Source organism: Canis aureus, chromosome 37 (assembly GCF_053574225.1).
Source record: "Canis aureus isolate CA01 chromosome 37, VMU_Caureus_v.1.0, whole genome shotgun sequence".
NCBI classification, from domain to species: Eukaryota; Metazoa; Chordata; class Mammalia; order Carnivora; family Canidae; genus Canis; species Canis aureus.
The window spans coordinates 19,316,024-19,343,368 of NC_135647.1; the positions used below are offsets into that span (position 1 = coordinate 19,316,024).

General features: G+C 38.3%; 1 protein-coding gene across 9 annotated transcripts; it reads left to right on the forward strand.

Annotated features, from left to right (window-relative positions):
• Positions 1 to 25: 25 nt before the first annotated feature.
• On the forward strand, positions 26 to 27,119 carry CAGE1 (cancer antigen 1). 9 transcript variants are annotated; one of them, XM_077886040.1, is made up of 9 exons: positions 26 to 177; positions 2,598 to 2,794; positions 5,636 to 5,723; positions 10,130 to 10,659; positions 13,632 to 14,675; positions 18,638 to 18,748; positions 20,953 to 21,033; positions 24,591 to 24,725; positions 26,479 to 27,119. In XM_077886040.1, the coding sequence occupies exons 2-9, from the start codon at positions 2,705 to 2,707 to the stop codon at positions 26,497 to 26,499; spliced, it is 2,100 nt and encodes a 699-aa protein (XP_077742166.1). In that variant the 5' UTR covers positions 26 to 177; positions 2,598 to 2,704; the 3' UTR covers positions 26,500 to 27,119. The 9 variants fall into 9 exon arrangements, with proteins under 9 accessions (XP_077742166.1, XP_077742164.1, XP_077742169.1 ...); XM_077886038.1 differs by having other exon boundaries at positions 29 to 177; positions 2,578 to 2,794; XM_077886043.1 differs by having other exon boundaries at positions 29 to 177; positions 2,578 to 2,794; positions 13,632 to 14,483.
• Positions 27,120 to 27,345: the final 226 nt, after the last annotated feature.

A 27,345-nucleotide genomic window follows, 5' to 3' on the forward strand; every position in this document is an offset into this window, starting at 1 on the left:
CCAACGCGCCCGGTACCTCCGGCCGTTTTTTAACGCCTTGGGTGGGAGCGGGTGTGACGTTGCTCTTCGTCCCGCGCCGCGGCGTGCGGAGGCGGGAGGCTCGAGGTCCTTGCCGCGGTCCGGGAAACTACGGAGCCTGGTAGTTAGACTTAAGGAGTTTGGTGCCGTGTTTTGAGGGTAAACTAAGATAAGTGATTTTTTTTTTTTTTTTTTTTTTAGAGAGTTTGTCATACGACTGAAAACGCCTTAAAACCGAACTAGAGGGGCAGCTGGAGGGCTCAGGGCGTGACCCCGGGGTCACGGGATCGAGCCCCGCTTCGGGCTCCCCCGTAGGGAGCCTGCTTCTCCCTCTGCCGGGGTCTCTGCCTCTCTCATGAATGAATGAATGAATGAATGAATGAATGAATGAATGAAATCTTAAAAAAAGTAATAAATAATAAGTTGATAGAATGTGCACTATGAATAAAGGTCCAGAAATGTGATTGGAAATTCTAGACCAAAAAAGTTTAAGGAATAAGGCACTTGGTTTTTTTGTTGTTGTTTGTTGCTTTTGTTTTTGTTTTGCGTTTAGAAAACAAAGATTTTTTTCAGATGCCCTTCACCACAGCGCAGGCAGCATTTATGTGTTTGGAAAGATGGAAAAGGTGATTAAAAAGTTCACTAATCCCTGGCTAGCCTGCTTGACCCACTGGCTTTTTTTATACTTTACGGGATGACATAGTAGCTTGCAGGGGGAGGGGATGGGAATCAAGCCTCAATTATTATTCGTTAATTCAGCAATTCAATAAAATAAAATCAGGCAAATGGCCAGTGACTGTAGATGGAGAAGTTTTAGTAAAAGTAAGTCCTTGGACTGCAAGGTTCGTTCAATCAATAGTCACTCTGTGAACGACATTGCTGTTTGCTGTAAGGAGTTCTGAAAAATCACACGTGGACTCCAATGGACGCACTTATAGTCTGTAAATACTGTGGGGCACCTGGCTGGCTGTAGGAAGAGCATGCGACTTGATCTCAGGGTGGTGAGTTCAAGCCCTATGTTGGGTGTAAACATCACTTTTTAAAAACGTGTAAATATTGACACCCTTGAAAGGGTGGCAGAGGTTAAAACAGTAAAATGAATAGGTGCTGAATTGTGATAGAGATTTTATTTTATTTTTAGGATTTTATTTACTTATTCACAAGAGACAGACAGGCAGAGACACAGGCAGGGGGAGAAGCAGGCTCCATGCAGGGAGCCCGACGTGGGACTCGATCCTGGGTCTCCAGGATCACGCCCTGGGCTGAAGGCAGATGCTCAACTGCTGAGCCACCCAGGCCTCCCATGTGATAGAGGTTTAGATGCAACAACATTGCAGGAATTTTAAAGATAGATGAATGGGTAGACAGCAAGGTCTCAAGAGAGAGAAGCATTTGCCAGTTCAGACTGAAGCAGTTAAGGAGCAAGATCTGACTAGAGCAGGGATGCACCAAATAGGTAATGTGGGTCCAGGCTGTGGGAGACCTAGAAAGTCAAGGAGGAAAACTTGGATTCCATGCAATTGGACATCCTTTCCTCTCCCATCCCCTGACAGGCCTGAGGAAGTCACAAGAGCATGGGCCAGTGCGAAGGTGTAAGAGGTGGAAAGAAAGCATGGGTTGTGAAAAACATTTTTTTTAACCAAAAATTTTTTAAAGGTTATTTACTTATTTATTCATGAGAGACACACAGAGGCAGAGACACAGGCAGACGGAGAAGCAGGCTCCATGCAGGGAGCCCGATGTGGGACTCGATCCTAGGATCCTGGGATCACACCCTGAGCCGAAGGCAGGCACTCAACCACTGAGCCACCCAGGTGCCCATGAAATTTTTTTTTTAAGATTTTATTTATTTATTTATGGAAGACACACACAGAGGCAGAGACACAGGCAGAGGGAGAAGCAGGCTCCATGCGGGGAGCCCGACGTGGGACTCGATCCCGGGACTCCAGGATCACAACCTGGGCCGAAGGCAGACACTAGCTAAACCGCTGAGCCACCCAGGGATTCCCGAAAGTCATTTTTAAAGGAGAGATGCACAGGACTTGGTAACTGGGTAGCCCAGTTGATGAAGTAGAAGGATACCAAGGGTGTCTCCCAAGTTTTCAAACCAAAATGCCTGAGAGAATAATGTGGGATAGGAAAGTGGAGGAAAACTGATGTACAATGTTGGATTTAATTTGGTAATGACACAACAGAGAGTATCAAGTAAATATCAGTACAGTATTTTGTGGAACCTGATAGTCCTCTGATAATATTTTGTAAATATCTCTTAAATGACTGAGAGGTCCCTTTATGATCTGGGTCCCAAGTCTTTTAGGGAATGATTGGATAGTAGCCACATATATTGACTTGTTTTTGTCCAAATCAGTATTTACTGCTACACAAAGTGCCCATGATATACTCAAACTAAAAATTTTTATTTTTCTAATAACCTGACAACGGACATTTAAAAATTTTAGGACAATGAATGTTGCTGCTTTCTGAATGTGAGGGGGAATGGGAGGAATAACCTCTGTTTGTATATACTAATGAACATTAAAATTACGTTTTTGTTAAAAGAAACGTTCATCATTCAACAGTTAAAAACAAAGACTATCAAAAAGTTTGGTCATCACCTTCAGATCCTGCACATTTTGAAGTGGATGCCTCTCATGAAAAATTAGAAGGCGTGTTCAAAGCAGATAGCATGAATTTCAGCAGTTTTTCTCAAGACTTAACTCACTCACATTTTCCCTTGTATATGGATACCAACAGTACCACTTCAGACTCGCCTCAGGTGAGCGTTGCTTATAGAGTACTAGGAGGTACAGATGTATTCAGCTTTCACATTGTCTCCCATATGAAAATTTCCTCAAAAACAGGAAGAACACTAAAAGAATTTCTGGTGGAGGCTCAGAGGAGACCCTCAAACAGAGTCTGGTTTTCCTAGTTCTGTTAATGTAACAAAGAATTTTACAAATAGTGTTAACACTGATCCTTCCTGGACTCCAAGTGAAGTCTTAAGTGTGCAACCAGGGGACATAGTCACAACAATTTAGTCATAGGCAGGAAAAGAGTCAATGGACAGGACATCTCATCTAGAGCATGTTCTAAAATGTCAGCATGCAAATGATTCAAGTGTCATTCCTTTTTTTTTTTTTTTTTAAGATTTTTTTATTTACTCATAAGAGACACAGAGAGAGGCAGAGACACAGGCAGAGGAAGAAACAGGCTCCAGCAGGGAGCCCGATGCAGGACTCGGTCCGGGGTCTCCAGGATCAGGCCCTGGGCCGAAGGCGGAGCTAAACTGCTGAGCCACCCAAGCTGCCCTCAAGCATCATTCCTAAAGGCATTGACAGAGCCCTGCATGTAAATAATTTTCTATCTTAATGAAAATTCCAAGTGCCCTTTCTCACCAAATAAAAGATTATACTGTCCAAAATCATGATGGATGCTGTTCTAAAAGTTTGACATTTATTTAGAGGAATGTAAATAATAGAAATGAATTAGGTTGTGCCATATGTAACTGACACTTTGTAGTTCAAAAATGGAGAAATATTGACAATTTTATGTGGGTTAGCCCATAAATTGGCATAACCTATCTAAAGGGCTATTCAGTGACCAGAAAACACATTTTCTTTTTAATTGTACCTCAAGGAAGTATGCAAATGAGATGTGCAGAATTACCTATAATAAACATTAGGGGCACCTGACTGGCTCAGTCAGAGGAACATGTGATTCTTGATCTGGGAGTTGTTAAGTACAAGCCCCACGATAGGTGTAGAGATTACCAAACACAAATAAATAAAGTTTTTAGAAAGGTAACATTTAAAATTAAAAAATAAACTTTAGAAGCAACCCAAATTTTTATCAGTAGGGAGTTAAATTATTTGCACAGATGTCAGTAGATATGTAAACTTTAAATATGGTAATACAGATTCAGAGCTGACCCTTGAACAATGCAGGGCTTAGGCATACTGACTTCCCTCGAAGTTGAAAAGCTTCATACAACTTTTGAGTCCCCCAGAACAAAAGATCAGAAGCCTTAAAAACAACATAGTCAATTAACACATATTTTGGGTGTTATATTTATTACACATTGTATTCTTACAATAAAATAAGCTAGAGGAAAGAAATGGGATTACAGAAATCATTACAATGCAGGGGACACCTGAGTGTCACAGTTGTTTAAGCATCTGACCCAGTTTCAGCTCAGGTCCTGATCTCAGAGTTTTGAGATGGAGCTACCCATCAGATTCAACCCTCAGTGTGGAATCTGCTTAAGACTTTCTCTCCCTCCCTGTCTGCCCCTTCCCCCTGTGTGCACACATGCGTGCACTCTCTCTCTCTGTCAAATAATTTAATAAAATCTTTAGGAGGGTAAAATACATTTACAGTACTATGTTTATAAAAAAATCTGTGTTTAAGTGGACTTGCACAGTTTAAATCTGTTGTTCAAGGATCAACTGTGTATTTGTTGATGTAGAAAAATGATCACATTGCTTCTCACTGGGTAGTGAGCTTTTGAGTGTTTTTTTTAACTTTCTTTTTAAAAATAATGTTAAAGATTCTTTTTATAATGATAACTTTTATTTTAATTTCAAAAGAAAATTTGGTTATAGTACTACAGTGTTAATCAGAGTCTAACCATTATGTATCAAATTATGAAGAATGAATGTCTTAAATTATGTCAAGAGGTTCTCTTTCTTGGAATTCACTGAGTATTTTATTTTTCACAAAGAATTTACAGACCGAAGGAACAAAAGGCATATTCTAGTTAAAAATGGTATTATCATAGAAATGCTATGGTAATATGACAAGTAGTGGAGTCTGTGTAAACATGACATCAATACATGTGAATAATGCTATTTTATTTCCCAAGTATATTATTTTTCATATTTCTAAAATCTCCTTAGTAGAAATGGCCTAAATTAGCAAGAAGTCTAAAAAACAAATTGTTGTAAAATATAACTCAGTTTTTCTCCTACTGGAGGTGCATTCAATAAGTGCAACAATGTTATAAAAAGCATGATTGAATTGAGGTTTATAACCAGCTGACTTTAGTAAGAGACGCAAATTTTTTAGAGCATCATTTAGGTCTCACATACTTGATACACTTTATGATTAAACCAATGCTTTCCTCATTCAAAAAACTTTCCTTACTACCTTACTTATACTATTAATTTACTTCCAAAACCTTTTATCTTAGATGACATTAAGGGACCTTCGAGAATAAGCACTAGATTTCTTTCTATTAGAATCAGATTTCACCTCAAAAAGACTTGAAGAACAGCTATCCTAATAGTTGTTTAGATCAGATTTAACAAACTTCAAAGGATGATCAGAGATATTATGTTATCATACATCCCCATGTTTATAGTAACATGACTTGACATATCAAAAAACCAAAATATTAAAATAGCAAGATACTTGCTTAATGTTATTAATATCAGGTCTCTATTTGCATGGTTTTACTAACAAGTTCAGATATACAGAAGGGACTGGTCCTAGAAAGTACATTCTACTCATGCAACAGAAAATACTAACAGAAGTTACATAGCAATGCACGTATACATTCAGAAGAGGCTTATGATATTTGTTTGAAGTATTAATGCTAATGCCTTATTTATTAATACAGAGTGAAATAAAGAATGTAAAAAGGGAAGATGAATCTAAACCCACACTTTCCAAAGATATTTATGGCACACTAGATGATGAATTAGATGGTGAGTATCACTTTGTTGCCAATAAGCAAACAGAAACTAAGATTTTTGTGTGTATGTCCTGTGATAAGAGCAATAATAGTAGTGGGCAGGTGCTAATGCACACTTTCTATGTACAGTTGCTTTTAAAACTGTCCTATGAAATAGGGATTTTCTCTCTCTTTCTTTCTTTTTAAAGATTTTATTTATTTATTCATGAGAGAGACACACACACAGAGAGGCAGAGTCAGAGGGAGAAGCGGGCTCCATACAGGGAGCCCAATGTGGGACTTGATCCTGGGTCTCCAGCATCAGGCCCTGGACCAAAGGCAGGTGCTAAACCACTGAGCCACCATGGATCCCCTTTTTTTTCTTTTTAAATAAGGATTGTTTTATCTTCATTTTACAGATGAGAAATGTAAGGCTTGGAGCATAACATGGGAAGTACAAACCATAAGCAACACATTTGACTATATTAAATTTTTTAAAAAATTTTATATGACCAAATGATAATAAAATAAAAAACCAGTTCAGACTAAGATACATGCAGTGTATGCATTAACAAGGTTAGTACCCCAAATAAAGAACTTCAATAAGAAAAAGATACAACTCAATAGAAAAACAGGCAAAGAATATGTATTAGCCTACTAGAGCTGCCATAACAAAATATTAAAGAGCAGATGGCTTCAACAATGGAAATTTGTTTTTTCACAGTCTAGAAGCTGGAAGTCCAAGATCAAATTGTGTGAGAGTAGATTTATCCTGAGACTTCCCAGATAGCAATCCTCTTGTGTTTGCACATGGCCTTTTCCCTATGCCTCCCTGGTGTCTTAGAACACCAGTCATTGGATTAGGGCCGCACTTTTATGACCTCATTTAACCTTTACTACCTGTTTTAAAGGCCTCATCTCCAAGTACAGTCACATTTTAAGGTACTGGATGTGTGTGGGGGGTGGTAAGCCTTCAACGTATGAATGTTTGGGAGATATAGTTCGAGCCAAAACAGTATCTAATAGATCACAGAAAAGTAAACCTTCATGATTATTAAAAAGACCATAGAATTCCATTTTGTTCGTATCCGTTTAATGTGCATTATAGTAGAGCAAAGAAACTTGTGGTGGAAGTACAAATTGGTACAACCACTTTGGTGAGTAATTTTGCAATGCCTAATAAATTTGAAGATATAGGGCAGCCCAGGTGGCTCAGTGGTGTTTAGCGCCACCTTCAGCCCAGGGCGTGATCCTGGAGTCCTGGGATCGAAACCACATCGGGCTCCCTGCATGGAGCCTACTTCTCCCTCTGCCTGTCTCTCTCTCTCTCTCTCTCTCTCGTTTCTCATGAATAAATAAATATAATCTTTTTTAAAATTTTGAAGATATATATTTTCTATAATCCAGCAATTCCACTTTGCTATATACCCAGAACCTGAACAAAAAATTCGTAGTGTACATTGAAATGTATATAAGGATGTTCACTGAAGGGTTATTTTTTTTTAAGATTTTATTTATTTATTCATGAGAGACACATGCAGAGAGAGAGGCAGAGACACAAGCAGAGGGTGAAGCAGGCTCCATGCAAGGGAGCCCGACGCGGGACTCCATCCCGGGTCCCCCAGATCACACCCTGGGCTTAAGGTGGCGCTAAACCGCTGAGCCACCTGGGCTGCCCTGAAGGGTTATTTTTAATAGCAAAATAGAAACAAATATCTAACAAAAAGGAAGTAAAGTGTAATCCTTCAGTAAAATGAACTAGATCTTCATGTGTTTACACGGCTAAATCTGAAAAGCAAAATTTTAAGTGAAATAAAGACTTTCATACGGATATACATTTATATTTTTATTTTATATTTTTATATGTAACATATAGGTCACAAATATAATTTGATTCTAATTACATAAAATTTTAAAACACAGAAAATTATATTGTATATCCCAGGGTGCTGCGGGATCTTTTGAAATATTTAGGAAACAGTGATAGCATCTGTTGGATCCCACAAACTACTAGCTTGAGACAGTTCACTATTTCTTTTTTTTTTTAATTTTTTTTTTTAAATTTATGATAGTCACACACACACACAGAGAGAGGCAGAGACACAGGCAGAGGGAGAAGCAGGCTCCATGCACTGGGAGCCCGACGTGGGATTTGATCCGGGGTCTCCAGGATCATGCCCTGGGCCAAAGGCAGGCGCCAAACCGCTGCACCACCCAGGGATCTCAAAAGTTCACTATTTCAGTGTAAAACCATACTACAACCCTTTCTATAAAATATGATTTGCAAAGCTGGATTTTTGATGGTTGCTATGATAAAAAGTATTATACGAAAATCAATGTGGAATAGAAAGTGAGAGTTAATGTCTTATCTGATTTCAAGTTTTGAGATGTGTGGTACACAATAGTACATCCAAGTAGTAAGTTTGGTTGAAATAAAACATGTTTTTTCTTTTGTATGTTTTTGAACATCTACAAACTTGTTAGGAAATACTTAAGTTGAGCTTAACTACTTAATAAATGGAACTCATATTGTATGTTTTTGAACATCTACAAACTTGTTAGGAAATACTTAAGTGGAGCTTAATAAATACTTAAGTGGAGCTTAATAAATGGAACTCTTAGGTATTTCTTTTGGTCTTTTGGTGCTGCAAAAAATTAGTAAGATGGTCACAAAATTAGAAATTCTGGGAAGTTGATATATATTATTTAAGGTCCATAAATGAGTAGTGAAAGTAGAAAAATATGGATGGGACGAATGAATACATACTAGCTTCAATTCATCAGTAGTTATCTCTGGGGAGGAGGAAAGGAGAGAATAAAGGGGAGGCATCATTAATTTTGTAACATTTTATTTCTTTCCATCTTGCCTTATTTGCTTCTGATTTTTTTTAAAGATTTTATTTTTATTCATGAGAGACACAGAGAGAGATAGAGGCAGAGACACAGGCAGAGGGAGAAGCAGGCTCCATGTAGGGAGCCTGATGTGGGACCCGATCCTGGGACTCCAGGATCACGCCCTGGGCTGAAGGCAGGCATAAACTGCTGAGGCACCCAGGCATCCCTATTTGCTTCTGATTTTTAAAAACATATGAAGTCTAGATAATGTGTCTTATTGAGAAACAACATACCATAGCATTTAGAAATAGTATTCTAGATGGCTAAAATTAGCAATACAGAAAACAACAGATGTTGGAAAGGATGCAGAGAAAGGGGAACCCTCTTACACTGTTGGCAGGAACGCAAACTGGTGCAGCCACTCTGGAAAACAGTATGGAAGTTCCTCAAAAAGTTAAAAATCGATCTATCCTATGACCTGGCAATTACACTAGGTATTTATCCAAAGGATACAAAAATGCTGATTCAAAAGGGCATATGCACTTCAATGTTTATAGCAGTAATGTCCACGATAGCCAGATTATGGAAAGAGCCCAAATGTCCATCAACTGATGAATGGATAAAGATGTAGTATGTGAATGTGTGTGTGTGTGTGTGTGTGTGTATCAATAATGGAATCTTAGCCATCAAAAAGAATGAAATCTTGCCATTGCAATGACATGGTTGGAACTAGAGTGTATTATGCTAGGCAAAATAGGTCAGAGAAAGACAAATATATGATTTCACTCGTATGTGGACCTTAAGAAACAAAACAGATGAACATACATGAAGGGAAGGAAAAATAAGATAAAATCAGGGAAGAAGGCAAACCATAAGAGACTCTATATTTAAGATAACAAACTTGAGGTTGCTGGAGGGGAGATAAGTGATGGGCCAAATGGGTGATGAGTATTGTAGGGTGCTTGTTGGGACAATCACTGGATGTTGTCTGTAAGTGACGAATCACTAAATTCTACCCCAAAACATACTACACTATATGTTAACTAACTTGCATTTATATTTTAAAAAAGAAAAGGAAAAGAAAAATAGTATTCTAGAATCCCAGCTGCACTGCTTACCCACTCTGTGACCCAAGGCAATTAATAAGTGACTTAATATCTCTTATGTCTCAGGTTCCTTATCTATAAAACAGGAAGAGTAACAGTGCCTAGCTCATGGGGTTGTTGTGAGATTAAACAAGTTTATGTTTGTTTGTTATTCTATTTATTGTGCTTTTGTATTCTTTGGAAACATAAAACACTTAAAAATTATAACAAAAAATTTTGAATATATCTTGGGATTTGTTGTAATGGTATTTGCCCAGAATGACATATAGCAAGCTTTTTTGTAGCAGTCATTTGAGAACTTCTGGCCCCCATGTAAAAGTTCTGTTTGGTTGGCTAGCACAAAGTCATGCTGAAATCCACTAAAAAGAAAAAAAAAAAAAAAGCCGAAATAAATATAATTTTAAAAAGACTCCAGCAGCTTATTTCAGACATGTAAATATCTTAACATATAAAGTTATGGTCAGCTAATTATTATTTCTATCTTTCTCTTTCTAATGAGATGTCACCACTGGAAGTGACTCACAGAACTTACTAACTCAGCCAGTTGACACCAGCCTTTCTTTCTTCAGACAATTTGAACCCATTTGCAAATTTCATCTCACAGAAGCATTTAATACTGAAACAATAACATTTCAAAATCTGACAGAAGGCTTACCTTACACAGAGAAACCAGAAATGCAAAGTCATGTGTGTAATTGTCCAAAAGACACTAATATAAAGGAAGATTCGTTTAAGGAAGAAAATTCAGTGGGAACTGAATTTAGCACCTCCACAAAGGAAGAGCAGCTTGCTCATGAATGTGTCAGACAACTTTCTAGAAGCCCACCTCTGGTCCATAGCAGTGGAGAGACACTGAAATTCACGGAAACGTCACCAGCTAAAAGTGCTGCCACAGAGGCTGCACTCAAACCTAGTCAACCTCAAAGCTTCTTGTATATGGAAAATGTACACAGTGATGTTAAAAAACCTTTTGACAACGAGAATAACTTTAACTTCCTTGATCTGAGAGCTAATTATACAACAGAGGAGGTAAGATTTTTTTTTTTAAGATTTGATTTATTTATTCATGAGAGACAGAGATAGAGGCAGAGACACAGGCAGAGGGAGAAGCAGGCTCCGTGCAGGGAGCCCGGTGTGGGACGTGATCCCAGTACTCCAGGATCACGCCCCGGGCCAAAGGCGGACGCTCAACCACTGAGTCACCCAGTCGTCCCAAGGAGGTAAGATTTTTGATGGGCATTATAGTTTGTAGAGTGTTAAAATATGTGCTTTCCTAAAACAACAACAACATGTATATAAGCTGAGACTTTTCCAAGTAGCTAGATAATCTAATCAGCACGAGGGACATTGCTTCTCTGGCAAAAATGCCTTCTGTGATCTTAATCAATTTAGAAACAAATTTCTTCTAATGAAATTAAGTCCATACTTGAAGGTTAGCTCTACTGAATGATAATTTCTTCAGGATCAGGGCTCTGTCATCCTTTTACATATGTTAGCATCCACATGGTACCTTGAATTATGGGCTTTTATGTTTGGTGAATCCAATTGGCTGGAACTCAGAGTTTACAGTAAGGAAAAGATTGAGAAGAAGGAGAGATATTAGATTATTTGACAGGAAAATCTTAAAATTTTTCTATCAAGGGATTTCTTTTTTAAAAGATTTTATTTATTCATGAGAAACAGAGAGACAGAGACATAGGCAGAGGGAGAAGAAGGCTCCCTGTGGGGAGCCCGATGTGGGACTTGATCCCAGGACCCTGGGATCACGCCCTGAGCCAAAGGCAGACGCTCAACCACTGAGCCACCCAGGTGCCCTCTATTGAAGGATTTCTATTGACAAGCACAAAATATTAGTTTACCAAAGTGAACATTTTAATTTGTCTTTTGATTTATCTTTCTGGGCACACATATAGTATCCTAAGAACACTGAAGATGCCTATAGTATAAACTCTGTGTACTCTGAAAATTTTTTTAAAGTAACAATTTTAAGAATTAGTATGGGCAAATAGGTATAATCCAAGAATAGCAAAAATAGTACCTTTTATTTGTAAGTCTGATGAGAAAAGCTATGATACTATGTTTCATTTGCAAGTGTAAGCAGCTTTCTGTTCATTTATTTGGAAGCAGCATTTTAAAAAGAACTTTATTTCCTCTGTTGATTCAGGAAAATGACGTTTTAAAAAAATGTTTAATTAATGTTTCTCCAGATTCCTCCTTCCTGTGTCCACTGCATTTAGCAATTTATTCAGTCAATAAATATTTTCAGGGCAGCCCGGGTGGCTCAGCGGTTTAGCGCTGCCTTCAGCCCAGGGCGTGATCCTGGAGACCCTGGATCTAGTCCCGCATCGGGCTCCCTGCGTGGAGCCTGCTTCTCCCTCGGCCTGTGTCTCTGGCGCGCTCTCTCTCTCTCTCTCTCTTTCTCTGTCTCTCATGGATAAATAAATAAAATCTTTTTTTTTAAATAAATATTTTCAGGAATCTATTATGTGGAGGCCCTGCACTATGTGTTGGCTATAAAAAAAAAAAAAGATATAGGTCTTTATCCTCATGATAGTAACACTGCAGTAGAGGAAACTCACATTAAATAATCACACAAATGTAGACTTTCAAATATGGTGAGTAGTTACATATAAAGTGTATGTGTAAGTTATATATGTTATATAATATTACATATAAACTATAAACAGAAGTATGATAAGTGCTGTGAATAAAATGATGCAAATATTACCGTTCGTGAAGTAGAGGATATTGAGCTGAGCTCTGAAGGATGAGCTAGGAGTTACTAAAGTAACTGTGGGTGGGAGAGCATTCCATGCAGCAGTAACACAAGAACCCTGTGGCTTCAGGGAGCATGACACCCAGTAGGACCTGACAGAAGCCCAGTGTTGCTGGATCAAAGGCAGCAGACAGTTGACGTGGATGGACAGGTTGCATGGGTCAGGCATCAAGACTAGACATCAGGAGGGATAGGCCTCAGTAGGAATAGTTGTCTTTATCCCAGAGCAATGGTGAACCATTAAAACATAGGAGTCCACTGTCTCTAAATTCTAGAAAGTTATACAGCCCACCCCTGCAGATATATTTTACAGAGTTTTAAATGTCCTACTCATATCAGCACTTTCTTGCTACAACTTATTATCCTTTTAAAAAGCCCCCAAAACCTGTATTGTGGGCAGAAAGTCAATCACGAGGCATGGCCATCTGATATTCTTACACTCACAGGAGTCATAGCTGTGAGATAATGGCTTAATGAGCAATAACAGAAGTCTTCATTCAAGAGTCCTCACAGACTGTAGAGTAATTGAAAAATTTGTCTTAATTCATTTGAAGTCAAAGAAAGTACCTCACATGAGCTCAGAAACGTTTGTATCATAGAAAGTGGTGAGAGTATCAAAGCTGAGTTTTTCTTTTGTAAAAGTAAATGTGATACATCTATATATATGTACATCTACATATATATGTATATATATATATATATATACACATATATATATATATACTGTTTGTGCTCTGCTGTGCCATTCAGTGCTATGTATATACTTAGCAGTTCCTATGTAAGTATTTTCATTAAAAAGGTATTATTATTGGGCACCCGAGTGGCTCAGTGGTTCAGCGTCTGCCTTTGGCTCAGGTCATGATCCCGGGGTCCTGGGATCAAGTCCCACATCAGGCTCCACATGGGGAGCCTGCTTCTCCCTCTGCATGTCACCTCTCCATCTTTCATGAATAAATAAATCTAAAAAATAAAAACAACAACAAAGGTATTATTATTGGAAGGAGATATTATCATTGCTCTTTTATGCTGAGGAAACCACACTAGGAATCCAGGATTCAAGCAAACTCTATCTGACTTTAAAACTCATGATCTTGATGGGATGAGCACTGGGTGTTATGCTATAAATTGGCAAACCGAACGCCAATAAAAACATATACAAAAAATAAAATAAATAAAATTCATGATCTTTATACTCTTTTTCACACTTACGTACTCTACTTTACAGATTGTAGTGTCTTCGAAAGGAGTACAGAGCTTTGAGGATGTTCCTGACATGCCAGTCTGTTGCCAAAAGGAAGCTCCCCTGGAGGGCCTGGCCAGTCCAAGGATTGCCTCACCTTGGTTTCCTGCAGGCATTCCTTGGAGCAGTGGAGCACCTCTGGGTGATGGCATGATGCCTGACACAGAGCAGGAATTGGAAAGCTCACAATCTCTGGAAGAGGAGATGGCTTGCGAAGTCTTGGGGAAATTAGAGCATACTAATAGAAAGCAGCAAAGCCAGATCCAAGACCTGCAGAGTAGCAACAAATATCTAGAGAGGAAGGTGGAGGAGTTACAGATGCAGGATACCAAACAGCAGGTGTTCGTGGATATCATAAATGAGCTGAAGGCCAAGGTGGAGGAATTAATTGAGGACAAATACAGAATGATGCTGGAGAAGAGTGACACCAACAAGACACTGCAGAATTTGCACAAGGTCTTAACTCGTACCCAAAATCGTCTTCAGGAAGTGAAGAATGAAAAGGAGACCTTGCAGCTGGAGCTTAAGAGGATCAAGGGCAATTTTGTTCATCTACAGGAGAAGTACATGACGGCAGTGCAACAGAGAGACAAAACTGTCAGCCTGTGCCTACAGATGAACAGAACCATCAGTGAGAAAGAAGAAGAGGTTGAGAGGCTGCAGCAACTGAAGGGAGAGCTGGAAAAGGCTACCACCTCCGCTCTGGACTTGAAAAGGGAGAAAAAGACCCTCGAACAAGAGTTCCTATCTTTACAGGAGGAACTTCAGAAGCACAAGAAGGAAAACCTGGAAGAAAGGCAGAGCCTGAAATTGAGGCTTGAGAAGCTTCTCGCTCAGGTTAGTCATTTGCAGTTCATATCAGAAAATGAAAAGGCAAAGAACACTCAACTCCAGCAGCAGGTCCAGGATGTGCAGCAGGAAATCGCAAGGCTTCGGCAGCAGGTGCAGGTGCAAAGTGATGCCCCTCAGTTTGAGACAGTGCAGTTACAGGAACACCCCGGGGAAGCAGTGGAGGCGGATGGCACAAAGGTATCCATCAGGTTCTCCAATTCTGAATTTCACAATTTTCCAACTTGCCCACAATCTATTGATGCACATTTAGACACTGTGCTCATATTTGTTGGCAGAAAGAATTACTAACGAGAGAGAGAGAGAATGGAAAATGTACCACAGGTTTGGAGAAGTTTCTCTAGTTCTTAGGTACTCACATTGCAGAAGAACCATTTCTGAGCTCTTGTGTCTATTTTGGTAGAGGTGAAAATTAATGTGGGAACTTCTGGGTACCTGTGACCAATCATCTGAAGCATCCCTGAGGATGAAGGATCTTCTGGTTGGAGATCTCCATGTATTCATGCCACATCTGCCTAACAATAAAACTAAATAATGCAATTACATATTGGTTTACAAGGTCAGACAAACCTATATCACATACTAATTTTATGAAATTATAAACTTTTTTATTGAGATGTAATTGACATATAACATTGGTTTCAGGTATGCTACATGATTTGCTATTTGCATATGTTGCAAAATCATCACCACACTAAGTCTAAGTTAACATCTGTTAAAAACAGCATGAGAACCTCATCTCAAAAAAAAAAAAAAAAAAGAGAACCTCATCTCAATATGTCTGGAGAGGTTGTAATTTTGTATTCTCTGCAGTTCAAATGGCTTTTTTGGCATGGAACCTGGAAGCATGTCCTGGAAGTGATCATTTTCACAAGCCAGCACACATCTATTTCAGTTTTGCAGGCCTGTCTTAAAATATTTATAGTACAACCTTATTAATTCTGACTACTTAGAAGGCTAATCTGAACTAAAAAAATGTGTTTATTTTAAAACTTTTATAACAACTTGAGCTGATTATGTTACCTTGAGGATGTCCTTAGTGGACTTTCAGGAATCTATAATGAACACAAGTGTTGTTTGCAAGTAAGCAGTTCTATTATTTTTTAATGATTCTCAGGAAAATATTGTTCTATATTTAAAAAATTCTCTCTATAATCTTTTCTCCAGGAAGAAGTTAGGATGATCTAACCCATTGTTTCTCAAACTTTAGCATTTATGAGACTTAGCTGTGAAAAGGCAGATTCCTGGGGCCCACCTCCACTTTTCTGATTCAGTAGGTGTGCCTTGGGGCCCGAGAATGTGCATTTCTAACAAGAGCCAAAGTCTCTCACAATGCTGCTGGGCCAAGGGTCACACTCTGAGAACCACTACCGTAAGCAGAGATGACAAGCACCCCTAAGAGAGATATTTAATTCAGCATATTGCTTGGGCTGTCTGAGTGGCTTAATCAGTTAAGCATCTGACTTTGGCTCAGGTTATGATCCCAGGTCCTGGGATCGAGCCCTGAGTCTGGCTCCCTGCTTAGCTGGGAGCCTGCTTCTCCTTCTCTGTCTGCCCTAAGTCCCCATTCTTGCTTGCACTCTCTGTCTCTCAAATAAATAAATAAAATATTTTTTTAAAAATTCAAGATTTTACTTAAAGAGCAATCCAGACTCTTTGTCTTTATCATGACATGTCTGAATTGTGTACACATAGGATGTAAAGGTGGTGCAATCTTTTTTTTTTTTAAGAAAATTTTATTTATTCATGAGAGACACAGAGAGGCAGAGGCACAGGCAGAGGGAGAAGTAGGCTCCATGCAGGGAGCCTGATATGGGACTCCATCCTGGGCCCCCAGGATCATGCCTTGAGCCAGGGGCAGATGCTCAACTGCTAAGCCACCCAGGTGTCCAAAAGATGGTGCATTCTGATTTGGTCCTGAATTCCTCACCTGGTGAAGAAGAGAGCCTAAATCCCCTAGACAAGAAAATAACTTCTCAGCTGATCTCCAAAATTCACAATCTTCTGGCTCTAGTTGGTAGAGAGACCACCACATGCCAGGTAATTTTTAAAAATTGTATTTTTGTTGGGGGAGAGAGAAATATCAAGATTGAACAAAACAGAAGAGGCAATCTAAAGCCACAGAGAGTTAAGTTATGGGAGAAAAAAATGGAAGACAAAATATAGACCCTTAAGCCAAGCATTCAGCTCTTCCTTCCTCCTACTGCTTTTTTATCTTTCTTCAATACCTAATTCCCACAAGTCTCCAATAAGATAACCAAATTAGATAAAAAATAAGGGTATCAGACAAAACCCTTCACTTAGTACTTCTTCCGTGACCTGGAAGCTCTATCAGAGTGGTAATCCCCTGGTGATGGGTGAGTGTTCCCATCAGTGAGCCATTGACCCAATCTAAAATTTAGCTTTTGGGTAGAGGGAGAGCAGTAGGGAGTTGGGTACACTGGTGGAATGAAGAACAAAATTGGTGTCAGGTGAGTTTGAATCCTGACTTCACCAGCTCTTGGCTTGTGTGCCTTGTCAGCCTTAGCTTCCTCTTCCTGAGTAGGGGAAATGATACTTGCCGCTGCCCTGGGAGGTAACGAGCACTGCTATAATGAGAGACCATATTACAGGACTGGCATTTGATAGTTTCTCAAATGAGCTGTCTATGTTTCTTCCTCTTCTGTTAATGTCCATATCTTGGATTTTAAGTGCAGTCATCTCACCCAAAATTGAGGGGCATGATCTGTGATGGTCCTGATCCAACACAACCCTTATATCTATTTTGTTTCAGCTAAGTTTGTTGAATGCTAGCATTTTTTTAGTGCTAGAAATGGACCTGAGCATTTTATGGGGAGATCACAGAGTGGTGGCCCACAGACTACATCCACCTGAAGTTTTGTTTTTCTGTGTGTGAGTCTAAATGTGGCACAGACTCTTCTTAGCTACAAACTTTCACATCCCATTTTGTTCCTTCAAACGTTTGCTTACTCACCCTAAGGCTTGATTCCCACCATGTCACTGGAAGCTGCTATTCTTTCTGCCTTATTTGCGAGCTGTTGCTTCTGTACCACACCTCCCAAGGAGGAATGTGTCCCTAGCCCTCTTGTCCGTAGATGTCATCCCATACCAAACAAATATTATGTTTGCTTATTCTGTGTCTCCCACACCCACTACAGCAGAAGCCTTCAACATCGGGCACCTGGGTGGCTCAGTGGTTGAGCATCTGCCTTTGGCTCAGGTCATGATCCTGGAGTCCTGGGATTAAGTCCCACATCGGGCTCCCAGTGGGGAGCCTGCTTCTCCCTCTGCCTATGTCTCTGCCTCTCTCTGTGTGTCTATCATGAATAAATAAATAAAATCTTAAAAAAAAAAATAAGCCTTCAACATCAGAAACTTGGTGCTTCATAGCCCTGTACCTAATATAGGCAAAGCCCTTAATCAGCACTCAACAAATTATTTATTGACTTCACAACCTGTCCTTGAAGTCTTAAGTTTGTCGCTATTTTTCACGGGTTATCTCATCCAATCCTTATACCATTCTTTATATTATCATGCTTTTTTTTTCAAATGGGAAAAATAAGATCAGGTCGGACCAAATCAAATCATGGAAAAATAAACTGAGGCTTAGAAGAGTCAAGTTTCTTGTCCTTTGTCTCACATTGTGTTAAGCAGCAGAACTCAGATACTAACTCAGGCAGTCCAGTTTATGCACATATTTTTGACTTTGAGGCTATACATGCAAATACCTTCATTCTAGGCACCTTTAAATATCTAGAGTTTCAATATTATTGAAGATATCTGATTACCCTGGTGTCAGACACAGCAATTTGGCTGAAATTTGGATTTGTAAGCTGATTAGGCCAGGCTAACGGGATGTACGTGTGAATGCCTAAGCATGTATTGTTATTGTAGGTGAGGATTAACTTCCCAGTGATCATTTAATTGGTACCAAAATAACTTATATGCAAGGGTGAATCTGTAAGAATTCTTTCCACACTAACCGTTTACTAGATATCTTATGAGTAATTGAAGAATTGAGTCCAATATTTTCTCTCTTTTGGTTTGGTCACTTGTTCTGGAATTTTGTGTGTGTTCTTTTCTGTCTTCCTTTAGCTTTAGGGAAAACTTTTTAATATAACTTCTCAAACTGTTATTCTTAGGACATCACCATTCCTGATGCTGAACATTTAAAAGAGAGCAAGAAAGTTAGTGATATAATGCTACAAAAATTGAAGCACTTGTATCTTAAAAAGGAAAATTTAGATAAAGAGGTACTGTGTTTATTCTTTTTATAAAAATTGTTTATTTTTCCTGAAAAAAAGTCAAAGAAAAAGGCAACACAAAAATATAAAGAAAGTCTCCAAATTTGGATTTTTTTTAAGAATTGGTTTTTGAGGGGGCCTGGGTGGCACAGTTGGTTAAGTGTCCTACTCTTGGTTTCGGCTCAGGTCATGATTTCAGTGTCATGAAATTGAACTCTGCATCATGCTCCTTGATTGGCGTGGAGTCCACTTGAGATTCCCTCTTCCTCTCCCTCTGCCCCTCTCGCTCATTCTCCCCCCCCCCCCAAAAAAAATAAATACTTAAGGGAAAAAATTTGGAGGGGGGACCAGATTAATTTTGTTATGGCCCTCACCAAAGAGGTATATTATTCAGTATTTGACTTGTTTTATAATTTAAATTTGTATTAGAAAATACTGTTCATCTACTAAAAATATGGTATAATTATTTTTTCCAGTTTTGCCTGGCTCTACTGATACCTGAAGAATAGTGTATTTTGACATCTTGATAGTGACTTCAGACTTTAGCACTTGTAATAGTGGATACATTGAAAACTGACCATTTTCTTTCTCAAATAGCACAGGGTACAGGAAGGGATTCCTGGAATTTCTTCAATTGTTCTTTGCTTAGTGTAGTAGTTGTACAGAGATGGAGGGATAAATCAAGAGAATCAGTGAAATGGGGAAGGTGGTAACAGGATGTTAACTTGCGCCAGTTTTAATGTGAGAGGAATACAGAAGTGGCAAGTGTATCAGGTAACAGAATAAAAACCTACTCAAATATGGGATCTTGGATTGTAGGAACAAATTCAGTCTTATGCTGTCAGGAAATTACTTCTCTGAACTGAGGTGGATAGAAAATTTGTTGCAGGTATTCTGGGAAGCCTCTTTGTCTCCTAGCTAACCTGATCGGGGAATAATGGATATGAAGAAAAACTTCTGTCCTCCATTTCCTAAACCAGTCTTCAAAAATAAGCCCCACTGAATACAAAAGTTTCGGATATTTGTGGTGTTTTGGTAAATTTACTGAATTATTGGCAAGTGAAATGATTTGTCTGTGATTGGACTCTGTGAAAGGGGATTGGAGGGAGGACATAGTTGGGGGTGTAAATGGTACAAAATTGGCCACTACTGTCAATAGTCAAAGCTGAGTGATAATTACTGGAGGTTCATTAAAGTTTTTTTCTATTTTTTTTAAATATTGGAAATTGTTGGGGCACCTGGGAGGCTCTGTCAGTTAAGTGTCTAACTCTTGATTTTGGATCAGGTCATGATCTCAGGGTTGTGAGATTGAGCTTTGCATTGTTTATAAAAAATAATTCTGTGCATCACACTTTACCTCACTGATTTTTGGAGAAGTTTGAATCTTAAATATTAAGATTGATTGTTATTATACTGAAGGAATAGATAAGAAATGATTATAAATTAAATCTAGGGTAGGTTTTTTTTTTTTTTCCTTTACAGAAGAATTCTGATAGCCTGACTGTAAAAACAATTAAATATTGGGATAAGCTTCCAGAGACCCCAAGCCCACCCTCAGGTTCTGTGGTGTGCTAGGTAGGACCCATAGGATTGAGCATATGGTGGTACAACTATGTTTCACAGTGAGAGGCTACACAGCAAAGTCAGCACAGGGAAAAGGTGCTTGGGGCAAAGTCCAGAGGAAACCAGAGTCAGACTGCCAAGAGTTCTCTTGTGTGGAGTCACAGAAGAAGCACTTCATTTTCCTAGCAATGAGCTCTGACACTATGTATGAAATTTGTGTCAGGGTCTCATTATAGTCCCAGCACCCAGGGTTTTTACTGGGGGCTGCTCGCCTAGTCATGTCTGCCTAGCACGTACTAAAACTCTGAACCCTCCAGAAGGAAAGAGGCATTCAGTATAAGCTGCACACTTTGTACAAATAGGGTAGGCACAATGAGCCATTCATATTTTAGAATGATGAAAATCCTTCTGCAACCCAGGTTCCCACATGGCAGTCAGGGGGCAGCATGACTAGCAGGCCTTCTTAGGGAAGCAGCTTCAGATCTGCTGTGTGAACTCTTTTCTGTACAAGAGCTGTAGAAACAGTTGATGTTTGGAGACTGGGGAGTGGATGGTGCATGGTTTGATGATTTTATTATAAATGTTATTTGAATGTAGTTTTATTTCTTCTCCTTTTCTTTTTTGAAGTATAAAATGCTTTTTTTCCTTAGGTACTGAAACATAGAGCCAAAATCACAGCTTTTAGAGAGTTAATTGCAAAAGAAACAGCATTTCAAGATCAGATTATTGAGGTGAGTTTAACATTTACTGTGTACTGTTTAACATACAAAAATAGAATTTCAGATATTTGTGTTCTTTTGGTAAGTTTGTTGAAATCCTTCTAGCTCTAAGTTCTACACTTCTATTATTCTAACCACTGACGATCTCTTTGATTATTAAACTTATAAAGTATTTATTGTCAGATTTTCCAAGGAATGTGAAAGTATTGGAAGCAAACACAAATACATATTTAATCTCAGGTTATAGGCTTTGATTCAGATGAAGCCAAGAATGTTAGAGATATACCTATCTTATTGGGAGCCACGCTGATAAAGTACCACAATATGAATGAAGATCTTGATTTCTTAGTAAGAAAGACCTTTTATTGCTTGGCTAACACTTTTATCCATAGCACCATTTTATTAACAAGTTTAAGAATATCAACCTTCAAATAATGTGTTCGTTAAAATGGTCACACACTGGTACTGTAGCAGTATTATTCAACCATTATGTGTAGAGTTTAAGTTCTATACTTTGCATTTGCAGGTTTTGATATTTTACATATTGTCCTATCTGATTATTGTTTAGTCTATTGTTTAGACTATTTCTTTCAAAATGCAGAAATAAAAAATATGTGCTGTTTTTCACAGTGATTGAAACACATTTGTATTTTTGCATATGCTATCACCATTCTGTTTTCTTTTTTTAAAAGATTTTATTTATTTATTTATTCATGAGAGATACACACAGAGAGAGGCAGAGACAGGCAGAGGAAGAAGCAGGCTCCCTGCTGGGAACTGACACGGGATTCAATCCCAGAACTCCAGGATCATGCCCTAAGCTGAAAGGAGACGCCCAACCGCTGAGCCACTCAGGTGTCCCACCATTCTATTTTCTTACGTTTTTATTTTTTTTAGTACTCTCTACACCCAACCCGGAGCTTGAACTCACAGTCCTGAGATCAAGAATCACATGCTCTCCCGGCTGAGCCAGCCAGGCGCCCTACTACCATCATTTTTAATATCAATGTATCAATAGCTGTTTATAACACCATGATTAAGGAGTACTTTGGGAAATAGTTCACTTTAGATACCATCTAAAGGTGGAGGCATCACCACAGAAAAGAGATGGTAATTATGTCACTTAATGGAGCTGTCAGCTAATGCTGCATTGGTGATAATTTGGCAATATAAAAAAGTGTCCAATCAGCATGCTGTTCACCTTAACTTACAGAGTTATATGTCAGTTATATCTCAATAAAGCTGGAAGAAACATAAAGGCAGATGAAATAGGAAATATATGTTACAAGTAAATTAAAATGTGATCTTGGTATCTAGATACAGAGTTACAGTCCAACTGGATCCCTCTAATAGCGAAAAGGTGATTATTGTTAATAGTGGTTAATGAGAAAAGTCTATCATATTTCTAAATTATTAAACATTGGCATTCTGCAATAAACTCATAGCATGACCAACCATCTTTGAGAGGGAAGAAAAAGTCCAACGTGGTGAGGGCTCACAAGTTTCTTATTATTCATTAATTTTTTTAATTTAATAAGTAATTATTGACTTCTCACGAAAGTCTAAAAATAAAAATGCTAGTCACTCTGGAGACAGAAAGCCAAATCAAACATGATCTCTGCTTCCAAGGACCCTAGAAAAGAAGATAAAATACATAAATATTCATGAGGGATAAAGGGGAAGTTTCTTAGAAAGCGATACAGTGACCAGTGTCAAACACAGGCAGTGTCTGTCTAATGTTAAGTTCAGAGGAGGAACAGATACTGTCCAGGGAGGGGAGTCATGGGACACCTTGTGAAGGGAATGGCAGCTGGACTTTGAAGACTAGTAAAATTTGAGCACAGGGAGGTGAGAGGAGAGCTGTAGATTCTGTTGTTCATGAGTACATTCTGTGCTTCGGACATAAAAGACGATGCAAGTGGACCTCCATCTTCCCAGAAGCTGGAATGAGAAAGAGGACACACCTGCAAGCATGTCAGGGACACTATATCATTTTTTAAATGTGCTGCAGTCCACTTGTACAAACTGTATCTCAGAGAAACCAAATAGTTGATGAGGGAGGGAGAGCTCTTCACTGAAAAGGTAAGCTATCAAAAGCAGAAGAGAAGACGCATCTTTGGTGGGGGGAGGGGGCAATTATAATGGCTGCTAAAAACCTTCACTCAAGACTGAGGGGAAGCTTCTTTTTTTTTAGAGGGAGAGAGAAGGGTTGGGGGCGCAGAAGGAAAGGGAGAAAGAGAATCTTAAGCAAGCTCCACACCTGCACAGAGCCTGATATGGAGCTCAATGCGGGGCTCAATCTCATGACCCTGAGATCATGACCTGAGCCGAAATCAAGAGTAGGACACTTAAATGACTGAGCCACCCAGGCACCCCTAGGGGCGCAGCTTTTAATGAATGGGTCAGACTGACAAGCACCTGAGCCTGCTAATCACATCTCAACCCCACTAAAGGTGAGACACGCACAGCTATGCCCCCTGACGTGATGCAGGAAGACATACACAGCACATCTAGGAAGTCTTCTCACCAAAATAACTAGATCCAAAGGCAGGATTCTAGACCGAACTACCTTGACAGGAGATAAAGAGACCTATTATGACACCATGATAACAAATCCAGAGTGTGGAAAATTCTCATCAGTAAACACTTGGCCTGAGAAAAGGGGGGGTCATAAGATCCAGCCTCATATCAAGTTCTATGCTCAGCTGAAAGTCTGCTTGTCCTCCCTCTGCTCCTCCCCCTGTTTGTACACACACTCTCAAATAAATAAATAAATAAATAAATAAATAAATAAATAAATAAATAAATTTAAAAAACCTTTTAAAAATAAGTAAGAATAAGAAAGTTGCTATTTCTGCAGCAAATTTGTTTTGCTATTGCTTCTTCTAGGGGATTTCACTATAGACACATAAGTATATCTAAAGCATTAGAAGACTTATGGCCATTCTTAACATTGGTATTTAATGTGTACATTTCTGTCATTTTTCTTCTAAAATTGATTTGAAAATGGAGGTAATTGCTGAGGGACCTTGTGAATACCCTTTTCTGATCATTAATTCAAGATGTCACTTTTAGAAATAAAATTTTTAATTTTTTTTGTTTGCAAATAAACATTGATCTTAGGTCAGAACATGGCATACATTGAGCTGAACCTTTTTAAAAACCTGCCATCATTTGTGCAAATCAAGAATATTTTTCAAGCCTGAATATGTATCATCAAGCACATTACTGCTTTATTTCAGATAGAATCAAATATGTTTATATATTGGTTATAAATGGAAAGAGGGTAAAAAAAAAGGTAGTGAAGATTTGAGGCTGATATTTTTATTCACTACCAAGTGTCAAATTATTTGCAAAGCTGTTTAATAATATTAAAGTGGAGAAAATTATAACTAATTATAAAATTATAATTTCTGCCTATCTGTTCTAAACGCAGTCTAACCGGGATTAGCATCTATTGATTTACCTATGGTACAACTTGGTTTAAGAAATCTTGGAATAAAGATTAGGCCACTGTTCTTATTTGTTCTCAGTATCCATATATGGTTTTCATGGTTAGTATTTTTCAGTTAACAGTTTCCAGGTTAGTATTTTTACCAACTGCAAAATTGGGAAATCTTCTAGAGTCAAAAGAAGACCACTGCAACAGACTCATTGAAGAAAATGACAAATATCAAAGACATTTAGGCAACTTAATAAATAAGGTATAATTTTTTAATAGAAATCTTTGTTTTTAAAAACTATGCCAAATACTTAAATAATAGAATTTTGGTGCTACAAAGGAGCTGAGGAATGATGGAACGTATTTATATTGATTCTATTTACTTCATAACATTATAAAATGCTCCTTTGAAAAAAATTTTTTAAAGATTTTATTTATGAGAGAGAGAGAGAGAGAGAGAGAGAGGCAAAGACATAGGCAGAGGGAGAAGCAGACTCCCTGCAAGGAGCCCAATGCGGAACTTGATCCCAGGACCCCGGGATCACAACCTGAACCGAAGGCAGACACTCAACCACTGAGCCACCCAGGTGCCCCTATAAAATTCTCCTATTAGCTTTTTAGAGGACACCTAACAAAGAGCATTATGTTATCTTTACCTGTACTGTCAGCAATTTCAGGTCTTAGTATTGGGATTTCATTTTGAGGATAATTATATAAATCTTGCCAACTTAACATTGCAATTTACCTCCTAAAAGTTGCATTAACTTTAACCCTTAGTGGATGCATCCACTGCTTGTGTGGAAGACAAGTGGATTAGAGTTGACCCCATGCTACAGTTGTCTACTTTCTGACACTTCATTCCTTCATGATGAGTAGGCACTTTATAATTCTATTTCTATTCATATTCCTGATTTCAAACTGTAAGATTTTTGCCTTGCGTAAAATTACTGGGAGCCACATAATTGAATGTCATTGTGTAGAGATTTTTTTTAAGTAAAAAGAATAAAATATTTTTTAAAATAAAAGTAAAAAATAGAAATTCCTCATATGAAGAAATCAGCGAATGTGCTGACCAAAGGCTCGAGATATCCCACTCTCAGATTGCACAGTAAGTTGAAAAAGCGTTTTAAATTTTGTAAATCTTTACTGATATTTTATTTTGCTCTCTGGCTTGCCAAACTTATGTTCATAGACTGCTAGGAAGAGAAAAAAAAGTGCAATTTTTATGAATTAAGACCATTTCTTCAATAAAATAGTCTGCTTAATGTCTGACTACTTGAATAACCAGATTTTCATCTTCCTTTCTCAGAGTTCCCTTTAATTTCAGGGAGGGGGAAGGTGACAGGATCAGTGAGAAGCATCCAAAATTTCAGAAGATAGTCCATGGTATTTAAGTAAAATGACCTTGCAATGCTTAGGCTTTATTCACAAAAAGTTTTGAAGGCACGCTAAATGAAACATACATTTACATTTATTAAGAACCAACTAAACTCTCTCATTAGAATGAGATTCAGCTGACAACACTCCAAAATTAGTGTTTTTAAATTCTGAAAAAATTTTTGCTTATTTATTATCCTTATTTCTCATATGCTGTTTCCTCATCCTTCCCCCAATTTCATTCATACTGTGCTGGCTATCACTAGAGCTTAAGCAAAAGGTCTAATCTTACATAGAAAGACACCCCAGGGCAGCCCGGGTGACTCAGTGGTTTAGTGCCGCCTTCAGCCCAGCGCCTGATCCTGGAGTCCTGGGATCGAGTCCCACATCGGGCTCCCTGCATGGAGCCTGCTTCTCCCTCTGCCTGTCTCTGCCTCTCTCTGTGTGTCTCTCATGAGTAAATAAATAAGATCTTAAAAAAAAAAGACACCCCAAATATGACGAGGTTCCTTTACAGCTAACTCACCACAAGATAATTGAAAGTCAGTGTGGGTATTTGTATCTTGGGAAGTTTGTTTTTATTTTTCATTATTGTTTCTAAGCAGAATGAATATTAAAACAATTTTCTGGTTTTTCAGACTGACACTGGCAAGTTTTAAATTCGAAAGAGAAGAGGATGCTATTACACACTCAAGAGAAGTAAAATAAGACTCTGCTTTGGCTTATAATTGAGAAAACTCAGCCGATGCTCAATCATCACGGGCTCATGAAATTAAAAATAATAAATAACCTAATGTTTCTAAAACAATATCTACTCATCACTCAGGCCACATTACTGTGCCCCAGTTATTCTTAAAATATTTTGAACTTTTATTTTCAGAAAAGTGGCTGATCCAGTATGTGTTCAACAAGAGACTTGACATCTGAGGTCTATATATAAATTGTACCAAAATGGATGTGATTGTGGCTGCTTATTAGAATTCCTTTGAATTTTTTTTTACAAAACATCCAATAAACTAAAATACCATGTGGGTTCTGGCATCACTGTATTTCAAAAGCTGTCCAGGTGATTATAATGTCTGGATAGTTCAAGAACCACTGCCAGATATCATATGAGTTGATTTGTGATCAGGATTGTCATCTTGTTCATCAAATATAGCCTGTTACATTCATGAAGACAGTTTTTTAAAGACTATAGTGGATTAGCTTTAATATTATTAAAAGATATGTGATGCTTCAAAAATTATCAAATACATCATTAAAGCAAAGTTTCTTTAAATTGGTCCCAGTCTATTCTGTTAAAATATAGTGGTGTTTGAAGTATCTTTCTTCAAATATTTCACATACCTTGGATCTTAGAAACAGCTGCTTACTTATAAAAGCCATTAATGATATTTGATTTTTCTAAAAGACTAAATAAAAGAAGGAACTTGGTGAGGTCCACTTTGTGCATACACCCAGAGTGATCTTTCTGAAATATAAATCTGATTATGCCCTTGAAACAC

What these genes read in the sequence shown, in the direction of transcription:
- CAGE1 (XM_077886040.1), top strand. Translation starts at nt 2,705, where the DNA reads ATGAATTTCAGCAGTTTTTCTCAAGACTTAACTCACTCACATTTTCCC. An exon ending in CTAATTATACAACAGAGGAG is followed by an intron (nt 10,660 to 13,631) that starts GTAAGATTTTTT and finishes TCTACTTTACAG; the next exon opens with ATTGTAGTGTCTTCGAAAGG. An exon ending in TTCAAGATCAGATTATTGAG is followed by an intron (nt 21,034 to 24,590) that starts GTGAGTTTAACA and finishes AGTATTTTTCAG; the next exon opens with TTAACAGTTTCCAGGTTAGT.